The sequence below is a fragment of the Schistocerca gregaria genome, chromosome 4, assembly GCF_023897955.1.
Source record: "Schistocerca gregaria isolate iqSchGreg1 chromosome 4, iqSchGreg1.2, whole genome shotgun sequence".
In the NCBI taxonomy this organism is placed as follows: Eukaryota; Metazoa; Arthropoda; class Insecta; order Orthoptera; family Acrididae; genus Schistocerca; species Schistocerca gregaria.
In genome coordinates this window covers 660,433,191-660,446,664 of record NC_064923.1, presented here as the reverse complement: position 1 = coordinate 660,446,664, position 13,474 = coordinate 660,433,191, and the positions used below count along the sequence as shown (strand labels likewise).

Genomic DNA, 13,474 nt, shown 5'->3' with positions numbered 1-13,474 from the left:
GGTGCGGTCCCCTACGGCACTGCGTAGGATCCTACGGTCTTGGCGTGCATCCGTGCGTCGCTGCGGTCCGGTCCCAGGTCGACGGGCACGTGCACCTTCCGCCGACCACTGGCGACAACATCGATGTACTGTGGAGACCTCACGACCCATGTGTTGAGCAATTCGGCGGTACGTCCACCCGGCCTCACGCATGCCCACTATACGCCCTCGCTCAAAGTCCGTCAGCTGCACATACGGTTCACGTCCACGCTGTCGCGGCATGCTACCAGTGTTAAAGACTGCGATGGAGCTCCGTATGCCACGGCAAACTGGCTGACACTGACGGCAGCGGTGCACAAATGCTGCGCAGCTAGCGCCATTCGACAGCCAACACCGCGGTTCCTGGTGTGTCCGCTGTGCCGTGCGTGTGATCATTGCTTGTACAGCCCTCTCGCAGTGTCCGGAGCGAGTATGGTGGGTCTGACATACCGGTGTCAATGTGTTCTTTTTTTCATTTCCAGGAGTGTATAATATGATTGTCAACCTAAGTAAAAAATGGGTTATCTAAATTTACACCCAAATTCCGTGAACCAATGCAAAGTGCATGGCAGAGGGTACATTCCATTTCACAAGAGGGGATTGTAATACATTCCTAAATTCGTCACTTAAAGCTAGTTCTAGAAACTTTCTAAGTAGGTTTTCATGTGATAGTTTGCAGCTATCTTCAAATGTCTGCCAGCTCAGTTCTTTCAGCAACTTTGTGACATGATCCCATGGTTCGAACAAACCTTCGGCCATTTGTGTAGCCCTTCTTTGTATCCATTCAATGTACACTGTCAGTCCTTTTGGACATCTTCAAGGTCAGGACTATTTGTTGCCATTAGATGTAACATACTTCCATCACAATGTGGTTTCAAACCATTTGTTCAAAATAGTTTTTAGGGAAAACGTTTACAATATTTCACGGGAAATATTATGAAGCCAACTATTAACGAAACTTTAATTATCTCAATTGACCGTTGGATGGTTAAGGTCTTCCCCGATGATAACAGCATGACTGGTGTGGTTATGCACTACAAACTGAGGTGTTCTGTAACGTTTTTGATTACAAGAGAAGGTGAGACTGTTGGTTGATAGAAAGATTCAGTTATAATTTTAAGGTCACCCATGATACTCAGTCTTGCCCAAACAATCTCACATGCAGCTTCAAGTTCTATGCCACCAGATATGAGTTTCTCATCTACCGCCACCTCCAATTCTCATTAGCCTATTCTTTCGACATACACTGAAATTTTCCCCTAAAATCTCACTGGTGTCAACTTCAGGTTTCAACTAGCTTTCTGTACCTAGTATTATGTCAACTTGACTGCCTTTCTGGAGTGTTTCAAACTCTTGAACCTCCTTGCGAATGCTTCAGTGGTCAGCTACTGAGATTTTAATACTCTTGCCTCTGGAGAGCATTTCTTTGTATTTTACACCGATACTTCTGAGTCTCCTACAGTTACCATTATTTGAACTGGATGGAGAGTTGCCTAATCTAAAAAAGTTTTGTGTGCACCTCACGGTCAGCTATCTGGACAGCAGCATCTGATGTATAGGGCAACCTGACCCATTTGTGGGAACCTTACAATTCTCAGTTCTATGGTGCAAATCTAGGAAGTCGCAGCCTAGTTTGTTGCAGAACCTTTACAGTTTCTGACTCAAGCCTTGCACTCTATTCAGAAACAGTTAAATCCGATCTGGTCTGGGGAAAACGGGCATCGTTTGTCCCAAACTATACCACAATCTGCAATTGGTTACACCCTGCACCCTTTGGCTGCTGTACAGCATATTCAGTATGTTGAATGAGACCCCAGGCATATACACTCAGAGCATATGGTTTTCCTTTCTGCTCTTGCTGCTATTTCTCCAGGAGTTCCATTATCCACTGTACGTTTCAACTGCTGGTTACGGGAACGTAGTATGTATTGCAGGGAAAGTTCCCACCTGCACAATTCAGGAAAGCTAGTGTTGGTGGGAAGAATCCATATGGCACAGGCAGTGAAGCAGTCATTGAGATAAGGGCTGTCATATTTGGCAGCATGATGAGCCATTTGTTTTAAGGCCACAGTTTGTCGGTGGCCATTCATGCGGACAGACAGGTTGTTGGTTGTCATGCCTACATAGAATGCAGCACAGTGGTTGCAGCTTGGCTTGTAAATCACATGATTGCTTTCACAGGTTGTCCCGCCTTTGATGTGATCGGTAATGTTAGTGACCGAGCCATCTAGAGGAATCCTTCCTAAAAACCCAGATCCTAAACCCCTCACCTGGTTAAGATTCCCTGATGACATCCTTGCTATCTGGATTGAAGGTGAGGACACCTTATTCACATTCCTCCAGAACCTCAACAACTTCTTCCCCTATTTGCTTCACCTGGTCCTATTCAACCCAACAAGCCACCTTCCTAGCTGTTGACCTTCACCTCAGAGATGGCTACATCAGTACCCCTGTCCATATCAAACATACTAACTACCAGCAATACCTCCACTTCGACAGCTGCCACCTGATTTATACCAAGAAGTCCCTTCCGTACAGCCTAGCCACTCGTGGGCGTCGCATCTGCAGTGACGAGCAGTCCCTCTCTAAATATATCAAGGGTCTCACTGAATCCTTTGCTGATCGTAATTATCCTCCCATCCTTGTACAAAAACAAATCTCCTGTACCTTATCTTTCCAGTCTCCCACCACCTCCCAAAGTCCCACAGTATGGCCACAGAGGAGCATTCCCCTCATAACTTAGTAGCGTCCGGGACTGGAGCAACTGAATTACATTCTCCACCAAGGTTTTGATTGCCTCTTTTTGTGACCTGAAATGAGAAATGTCCTACCCACTATCCTTCCCACCCCTCCGACCGTGGTATTCTGCCGTCCACCGAACCTACACAATATACTCGTCCATCCTTACATAACCCCTGCTCCCAGCCCCTTACCTCATGGCTCATACCCCTATAATAGACCTAGATGCAAGACCTGTTCCTACCACCACCTACTCCAGTCCGGTCACTAACATTACCTATCACATCAAAGGCAGGGCTACCTGTGAAACTAGTCATGTGATTTACAAGCTAATCTGCAACCACTGTGCTGCATTCGCATTCTATGTAGGCATGACAACCAACAACCTGTCTGTCCACACAAATGGCCACCGACAAACTGTGGCCAAAAAACAAGTGAACCACCCTGTAGCCTAACATGCTGCCAAACATGATAGCCCTCATCTCAATGACTGCTTCACAGCCTGTGCCATATGGATTCCTCCCACCAACACTAGCTTTCCTGAATTGTGCAGGTGGGAACTTTCCCTGCAATACATCCTATGTTCCCGTAACATCCTATGTTCCCGTAACCCTCCTGGCCTCAACCTTCGTTAGTCACTGTCCTCACCCATCCAGGCCCCTCCCTGTTCCCATTCCAGCACTACACAGCTGCCATTTCACTGCCACACCCATTCTTTTAATTTCTTTTTATTTTTATTTCTCTCCTTTCCACTACTCCCCCCCTCCCCCCTCCGCACCTTCTCTCCTACCCTCCAACTAAACTGCAACACTTAACTGTCCGCCACTCCCACCACACTATCCCTCTCCCTCCGTGCCCCAGCCTCCTCCTTATCCCCACCCAGTCGCCACTCCCATCATGCACTAGTGCTGCTGCTCACAGTGTAGTTTCAGCTCTCTGAGACTGCAGACGTGTGTACAAGTTGCGCTTGCGCTAGCGCACGGGCTTAATGTGTGAATCGTTTTACTATGCCTATCGCGACTCAATATCTCCACTATATGGTGAGAAGCAACTTTCCTTCTTTCGTATTGTTACATTCCATCCTGGATTTTCCATTGTTTGACAGTTATCAGTTTATATGTTTGTCAAATAATTAGTTCACTCAAGAGTGAAACTTTGGTGTTGAGCACTGGTTGCGGCATATGTGTGTGTTGGTGGAGGGATGTCATTTTGGAATGCTGTTGCTATAACTTGGAATATGTTAAAGAAGGTAATTTGTCACATGTACTAGCTTTGCAGAAAGTGGGATGTTGCATTTAGGGAACTTTTTCAGTTTTTGTATGTAAATTTTATAACTCACATTGTTTGGCTATTTGGTGCCACTGTTTCAAGTAACACAGAATATGCTTGGCCTCAGGAAAGAAACGTATCACTCCCAACTCCTTTTCTTTTAAAGTAATCAGTGTAAAACAATCTCCTTCAAATTATAATATCAGGGAATTTATGTTCAATATTTAAAGTCATTGCACTTGCCTGTAACAATACATACCTGTTCACATTGTTTAAAAAAATCTGGTTTCAGAATACAGAAAGGAACTTAAAAGACTTCAAATTATTCAACATTGAGCCTCTACATCCCACTTGCTATTTAAAAGTTTTAAAACAGACTAAGGACTTGCACTGCAGTTCATGAGATCCGCCTGTTGACTGCAAGTTATGCTGGAGTGTAACACTCTCGCACTGCACATGGCAAGATTTATTTCCCTAATTTTATGTGAAATGTGATTACAAAGCAATGCACATCTAACCACTGTCATACAGATAAGCTAAAGTGATTATTAGGACCAGAATTAAGCACTGTTTTGTGTACCTCTGGAATAGTGATTGTATTTTCATATTGCGTTCAGTGAGACTGGTATGAAATACTTTCTGATGTTATTTAGGTCAGTAGCTGTGTAACTGTTTTGCACTGGAATCCTACTTATTGAGATTACATATCGAGTTTATATAGCAATAGAGTTATTAACATGTCTTAGGGTCAGATGCATTGTGGCTATAAATATTGCAAGTAATGTTTGTAACTCTGCAGATGGGTTCTTTAAACACAGAAGCTACATAAGCAGTACAATTAATGGTTAGCTATAGCTACTAGTCAGCAGAAAGTTACATCATGTACAGTGTCAGGTAAAAAACACTCTATGAAAAGTTACGCTATTACAAAAGTCATAAACTGAAAAGTCACTCTTACACATTCACACAGATACGAAGTCAGAAAGCTTGAAACTCACATTAGCACTGAAAGATTGGCAGAAGCCACATCAAAGATTGTAACGGACAATCTCAAAGAGTTTGCATGCAAAAATATATGGTGTGATGGCCACCAGGGTGGGACATTCAGATGGTGTGCAAATAAAGAGTTAGATATCCAGAATGAGATTTTCACTCTGCAGTGGAGTGCGTGCTGATACGAAACTTCCTGGTGTATTAAAACTGTGTGCCAGACCAATACTCAAAATCGGGACCTTTGCCTTTCGCGGGCAAGTGCTCTACCAACTGAGCTTCCCAAGTATGACTCATGATCCATCCCCACAGCCTGAGTTCTGGCAGTACTTTGTCTTCTACCTTCCAAACTTCACAGAAGCTCTTATGCAAACATTGCAGAACTAGCACTCCTGGAAGAAAGGATACTGTGGACACACAGCTTAGCCACAGCCTGGTGGGTGTTTCCAGAATGAGATTTTCATTCTGCAGCAGAGTGTGCGCTGATATGAAACTTCCCGACATATTAACACTGTGTGCCTGACCAAGACTCAAACTCGAGACCTTTGCAAAGGTCTCAAGTTCGAGTCCCGGTCTGGCACACAGTTTTAATATACCAGGAAATTTCATATCAGTGCACACTCCTTTGCAGAGGTCCCAAGTTCGAGTCTCGATTTGGCACACAGTTTTAATGTGCCAGGAAGTTTCATATCTGTGCACACTCCACTGAAGAGTGAAAATCTTATTCTGGAAACATTCACCAGGCTGTGGCTAAGCCATTTCTCTGCAATATCTTTTCTTCCAGAAGTGCTAGTTCTGCTAGGTTCACAGAAGAGCTTCTGTGAAGTTTGGAAGGTAGGAGACAAGGTACTGCCAGAATTCAGGCTGTGGGAATGGATCATGAGTCACGTTTGGGTAGCTTAGATGGTACAGCACTTGCTGGTGAAAGACTAAGGTTCCGAGTTTAATATGCCAGGTAGTTTCAAAAGTTAGGAAAGTAATTCCAGATGCCATATTTATGCACTGTTACACCCACAAATTGAATTTGGTTTTATCACAGGCAGTATTTTGTGTGAGTGCATGTAAAAGTTTTTTGATGATCTTAGTGGTTGTGTAACATTTGTTTGTACATTCCTCCAAAATAACAAAATAATTACATACAATAGCAAAAAAGATATTTCCAAAACTTTCACTGACAAGATGGAGTTATTCAAGTAGCTTGGTACAAACTGTGGCAATTCATAGGACTTGAAGATTAGTATGAGTACATTTTGGAAAATCCACAAAATTGGAACTCAACTGCTATTAATAAAGGATGTTTATCTCACATGATGATAGGAGATTTCAGTTTAACTTCTAGGTAAATTCTGTCTTAAGAAATGTTTTCATTGACATATGTTCCATTTAACATTGTGCAGACATTATATTTTGCAGCAAAGATTTGGAAGACCTCAAAGAAAAGTGTGCACTAAGAGACAAAATGGCTCTGAGTAAAATATGGTGCAAAGCTGAAGTCACATGTGATACTCCAAGGAAGAGAAGAAGAGAAAACAACATAGAAACATCTGTAAACATGCAATTAAACATCAGATTTGACTTGGTGCCTGGCTTAAACTTTGTTTAAATGTTTGACTCAAAGATGTTCTCAAGCTTTGTAGCCTGTTTCCTGAGGAGCCATTTCAAAAACTAACAACAATATACAGGAAGTGTTTTGATATTTTTAGTTAAAATCTGAAGTGACCGCTATGTTTACATCACATCATCTTGAAGCCAAATATGTGAAGGAAATACAAATTTTGCTGTATCAAAATGAGCTTCACACTGGACTTATGGAACTCTATAAACTGCTTTTAATGGTACTGCCTACATTGTCATCAGCAGAATGATGGTTTCCTTCACTGAAAAAAATAAATTCTTTTATTAAGAATGTGCAAGGACAAAGCTGTCTGTCTGCACCCTCCTTAAAGTCCACAGAAAAGGATCTGTTGGTGAAGATGAAAGTTTGAACATCATTTTTTACCAATGTTACCAGGGAGTTCTGCAAGAAGAACCGCAGAGCAGAGTTCCACTGCAGATAAAACCATAGTTAATGAGCAGTGTCATATATACTTATACATACAACTAATAAGTTTCTGTTGCATGCCATACCAACATTTTCAGTATACACCACTGTCATTCACCATTTGTGAATGTAAGAGTATATGAATAAAACAACTTTCAAATCAAAGAATCCTTGGTCATTTATAAAACTATTATACAATCCTTCTTCCAAATATTTCATCAAAACCTATGGCATTGTGGTGTATGAAGAAACATGTTCTACAGATATCAAAGATAGCTGCTTCTGAAGATCACCTTTATTTCAGGATAATGATCTAAGACTTTCAAATCATTATTTCTTCAACAAAAGTTACGAAAACTTCAGTTCTCCTCTAATTCTTGGCAAATACTTTTACCTCCCAGACCTGATCTGAAATCTAAAAAAACTATTTTCTTCTTTTGTACTAACTCATCTTCAAACTCGTCATATTTATTTGACTACTATATGTCTGAATTTTGTTTTAACCTTCCCTTGATGATGGACATCAGTACAGGTGACCCACTCATTTTTAAATCTTAGTTCGGTCTGATCATATAGCACCCAGATACAGTGGAGCTGGCCTTGCCTGAAGAAATGGAATAATTCTGATTGATCTGATCATATAGTGCATGAGCTAAGAATGTTATCGTTAGAGTTGGAAGCTAGGAATTGCTTAACATCTACACTTTTCTGCTGAGAACTGGAATAGTAAAACTGATTTCGTCAGAATTTTAAAACTCACAATCCTTTCTTTAAACTGATCAGTTTAAGAACAAACTCCTGCTCCCTATGACTATCATGGTAAAACCAAGTTACTGTGCTGCAATATATAATGGTATCCCTTTGGTGCAGAGGAGCAAAAAAATTCTTCAAACTGACATTTTCTTGAAAGTTGTCAGTGGGTTGAAGTGTACAAGGGAACTTTTCTCCAGTTTTTGCAACATTTTATGTAGCACTAAAAGTCTGTAATACTTCTTTTTTCCAACTTGCAGTATATCCACAGTATCAGAAAAGGGAGCATAACATATTATGAATTCTAATGTATTCAAATTAGTGCCTCTTTTAAATTTTCCATGACCTAAATCTCTATGGAAACGCATACACTTACCTCAGATCAAATAATTTCACTGCATCCTACAAATTACTCATGTCAGGCTAACTTGGAATTTGTTCTTAATATTTTCAATTATTTCAGATGACTTGGGATGTCAAGTAGCATTACATTTGAGTATGGTTTTGTGATTCACCTTGGCTAATATTATGTATTCTCCCTTTAAATCAATGTTTGAACAACAAAACTAGCAACCCCTGTAGCATAACAATTTGCTGTAAGCACAGTGCGTCAAAAATGTGATGGTAACCAGCTACTGTATCCCTTGTTATCAGTGTTGCCACTAAACGGAAAATCATTTGACATTCTAGATCATCATTTTTGCCACAGTTTTCAGCATCATCTTCATCTATCATTTCTTACTTTCCTCTGATTCCAATGACCTACTGATAAACAATTTTTAGAGGCTTTCATGAATCTGCTTTCATTTCTCAGTTACTATTGCAATAACTGTTTTCGGGTTTAAAAGTGAATTCCATCTAGCACTGTGGCCACACTATCAAATGTAAGAGCACCAGAAAATTTTAGCTATGCTAATGCTTTGGTTACTTTTTCAAGGTTACCACCACTCCAATGAGGGGAAACTTAAGAAAAAAAACTCCTACTGTGGGTTGACCATGTGTTCACAACTCTCTCTCTCTCTCTCTCTCTCTCTCTCTCTCTCTCTCTCTCTCTGTGTGTGTGTGTGTGTGTGTGTGTGTGTGTGTGTGTGTGTGTGTGTGTGTGTGTGTGTGTGTGTGTGATTTTTTTAGGAGGGGGGGGGGGGGGGGGGGGTTTGCACGCGCGAGCATATGCACACTTGTTCTACTTTATGCATTAATAAATAAATTTATTTCTAACACTTGTTTCTCATTTATTTTTCTAGAATATATCCGCCAACTAGTTATATTTATCCTATAATTAGAAATGTTTTAATTGTTCAGCATTTCAACAAACAATAGGATCACAGAAGACTTAAACTTGCGAAATAATTTCTAGCCTTTCATCATTCTCTTCTGTAAACATGAGTTGCCCTAGTTTATTCACAACAAGAGATATACGCACAATATTCTTCCATAATTTTTTCCCTGTTTTTTCATTTTAAGTGACTCAGAAAATTTGAAGGTGGATCAGGACTTAATTCGAACAATCTTAGATGTGCAACTCGAACAAGTAACTACGACAGATATTCCGTTTGTAGATATTGCAAATTAGTCTTTGTTGGCTCCTTTTATGCCTTTTCCTAGTTATATCAGCAGAGCTTCCACATGTTGGCAGGGGAAGGATGGAACAAATGAACAAAAGTACTGTTGAGTGCAGAGTCAATTGCATGGGCTGTCTGAGAAATGTAACTGACATACGCATTTGCCTACAAAGCATTTTTATGTTACAATTGTTATGTTGTAAAATAAATAAAGCTGGACTCAAATCGTACATTGGTTTGAACACAACACTGCTTTCCTGTGCACAGTCCTACTAAGGATATTATGTCCTTGGCCTTCTTCCAACCTTTGAATTGGTTTATCCAGCCAGTTATAGGGTCACAACAGATTTAACAAGGAATCTGAACCACATTGCAACTTGACATTTTTCCCATTAACAAATCACTGACACAGGTGAAAGGATTGAGAAGTACAAGAAAAGGTCATAGGGCTAGCTGAGGGTTGAATCCCATGCCATTTGATTTATGACCTGGCACTTTCCCACTGTGTACTAAGAACTAATAAATAATTCACCAAAAGAAACCACAATTAGCACAGGAACAGACACAAGTTATAAATGAGAAAGTGCTAAGAAGTAGACGATAATGTGGTGGTAGTCTATGTTATTCATTAGTTAAAGTTAGAAAAATAAATAACAAATAATTATTTGTATTCACTGGGAGGAAAAATCATTTTATCCATGAATAAAGGGTTCTTGAATTACCTATTGATCTAAATAATTATCTAAATAGCAATTTACCTGAATAGAACCCATCTCTGAAACTGCTACCTTACAGTGAGGTATACAGTGTCTGCATAAGTTAACTAAATTTTTCTTCATTTGACTATTCATTGTTAGGCCCCATACACTTACTGCCCCTATGAATTATTTACAAAAAATCATAACCAATGACTTCGGTCAAATATACTGATTGGGAAATGACTCATTTGTATCAAAAATTTTATCTGTTTACTGTTTTACAATACTCCTGAAAAACAATTTACTTTTACAATTCTCATTCTGGGTGTGTAGTGCACACTTTACACATTTTTTGTGACAGAGTGGAAGTTTTTAAATTATTGATGGTAAAGTAGTATCACTCCTCTTAAATCACTCTTCTTTTTGGTACTTATCTGCAGGTAGTGTATTTCTTGTTTTTGCTTTTGTCGAATTTTACTCTTGGTTCGCTCTGGAGAAAAAAGGAGTAGTAGTGATTTAAGGCTATGTTTGAGGAGCAGCGACTTCTTCTTCTTCTTCTTCTTCTCCTCCTCCTCCTCCTCCTCCTCCTCCTCCTCCTGTGTTTGCTTTGTAAATCTCTTCCTGCTGTGTTGTTCTTATATTCCTTCTAAACACTCTGATAATTTAATTATAATTCAAAGCGTATCTCTCCAAAATGTTGCATCATGAATTTAACAGGTAAACAGGAGATGATGTTTAGGTAAATTGTTGAGAACTGTGTCTCATGGGGGTCAAAATGATTCCTGGGAGCAAAGCTACGTTTGTGTATTAAATGATAAAATGGTGTGGGAGTCTTATTTACATTCAGGGTACAGAAAAATCAATTACTTCTTTACATTTATTTAAAGATAAAAGACATTCATCACTTACCAAGGAGACAAAGAGTATGAAGCCCACGACATTTATTTTCCACTATTTTATTATAGAAGCTATCAGGTTTCCAAGAATCCGTCCAGAATGGTATTGATACTGTCTCTCCAAAACTATACAGCTGTAAAAAGTAAACAAATGTGTAAAGCCAAATTCAGCCACACTAGCACTAGTAAAAATATAGCGCTCTCTCTCTCTCTCTCTCTCTCTCTCTCTCGTGTGTGTGTGTGTGTGTGTGTGTGTGTGTGTGTGTGTGTGTGTGTGTGTTTTAAAATTTTATTTTTCAGTTTCAACTTCCATGCTTTGACTTTGTTGCTGTGGAGACCATTCACCGCCTGACCACAGTTTCAGCATGCACTGCTCGCCTTTGCATGGTTCTCATGGTGTGGACTGCTGACCAGTTGGGCACTATGGTAGAGTTAGGGTTGTAATTTTCAACCAATAAGAGCGTCAGGAGGAATTGCATGGGGTCTTGGATGTGGGTCGCTGAGGGCCATGGCAGACACACCTCGCCCTCTCAGCTTCAAGTTTATGATCGACCAACACGCTCTTCTCCTGTTCTCCTATGTTCCACTCAGGACTTTGACCTTAACAACCACCTCCAAATGGATGAAAACTTCCCCAGGTGCTCCACCAGTATCCCTTTACAGTGGAAAAATACCCTACGGGGTTTTACCAGATTTTATAGTCTCACTTGTAAACACAATTGTCCCAGATGTACACTGCCTGCTCAGCTTCACTCTTACCTGATCATCATCTTGTTACATTTGAACAGTTTTAATTCACTGAGAAGTGAGAAAACTGCTGCATAATTCCTGTGCTACATCACATTAAGTAACGAATAGTGGAGGTGGTATTGTTCCCAGTGATATATTTAGGAATGCTACCGTTCTTTACAAATCATGTACAGTTGTCAATAAAACTCGCAAGGCAGTAAATTTATTGCAAAGTCATCATAAAAATGCCTAACTGCTGAAACTGTTCTTCACCATATCACACTGCTCCACTTTCATTTTCTAGTTACAAATTTAATGAAGGCTATCAGAATTTATTTGGTTGGAAACGAAGCTGTTACATAGGCCTACAGATGAACAAGGGAAGCTTTACAGTTGTGACTGTGTGTCTATTAGAAATCTCCCATCGCTGTTTCAATCTGTATAGAAATTTAATAGTAATATAATGTCTTTGGTTACAGTTAATTATTAAATAGAAGTATTTGCAATTAACGTCATTGCTTATTAGACAGCAAATTTAATTAATAGTGGTTTTACTCACACCCTTGATCATCTTACAAACTAGTTTCACTGGGGTTATCGGCACTCTAAATCATTTCCTATGGCATTATCTAAATATTAAACTAAATAATATTTTGGGCAAGTATCATTCTTCATGTAGCATGCGCCGTTGTTAATCAGTTTCTTCTGGATTGGTCCTATGGCCTCAGTAAATTTGAAGGAGGACTTTATTACACTGGGCTGTGTTTTAGAGTACTTTATTTTCATCTCTAGTTCCAGGCACTGTCCATTCAACATCTGTTACTATGGATCCACTTGACAATGGGCAGTGTCCAAAACAAATAGGACAAATAAAATAATTTAAAATACAGCTTGGTGGCACAATGTCCTTTAAACAATTGTTAATCTTGCACATCTGAGTCACCAATCTTCTGACATGTTTGGTTCAAAACTTCTCAGCACATTACTTTCCATTTAATTCTTTAATAAATATGCAACCTTTTATCACATTTCCATTTCTTACAGTCTGTCAATATTTATATCACTTGAATAATCACAATATTCATTATAACTTATTTCACTTGAAATTCTTTCTATTTCTCAATGCACAGTGTTTTCATACTTGGCCTTAGGCACTTACCATCTGACTCATACTGAATACAGACTACTACAAAACTTAAGCAGACTCAGCTTGAGAAACACGAATTTAAGAAGACTACAATATCCAGTAAAGATCCGCTTTCCAAAGAATTTCATAAGGTAAGCTTACAAACATAAAACTCAGAGGTATCACATTTCAATATTGCAACTTAAGAGGAAGTTGAATTGCTATTGATAATTGCAGCTTACAAAGCCCTATCCAATTACATAGATTTACTTCGGCCAGAAAGAGTTGCAAGTTCCTACAGGGTACCAAACATTTTTTCATGGCATATTATAACTATTTTCCCAGTAGATGGACAGCAAACAGTAGCAGTTGTCTTAACCGATGTTGCAACACAATGCTCTTCAGGATGCCACTGACCACCACACATGCTATAGAGAGCATGTAACAAATTTGCAGCAGTGAGTATAGTTCACTCTAAACATGAATGTTTTATACTCTCAAAGAAAGTTGTTATATATTTAAGAGTCATTATTATTTAAAAACGAGTAAAATTCTTTTCTCATATAATGGTACAGTTCCTTAAAGGAAAATAAAGGCAATTTCCTTCGCAATCCTTGTCCAGTATGAGTTGTTGCTCAGTCTAATGTCTAAATTGA

At 39.5% G+C, this 13,474-nt stretch overlaps 1 protein-coding gene across 3 annotated transcripts in view; it reads right to left on the bottom strand.

Moving 5' to 3' along the window:
- The window catches only part of LOC126266812 (diphthine methyl ester synthase), a 70,017-nt gene that overhangs the window by 24,651 nt on the left and 31,892 nt on the right, over window positions 1-13,474 (bottom strand). For all 3 annotated transcript variants that reach the window (XM_049971367.1, XM_049971366.1, XM_049971365.1), the window contains exon 3: window positions 10,977-11,097. In XM_049971367.1, coding sequence (XP_049827324.1) covers window positions 10,977-11,097 — 121 coding nt within the window. The remainder of the gene's footprint in view (window positions 1-10,976; window positions 11,098-13,474) is intronic.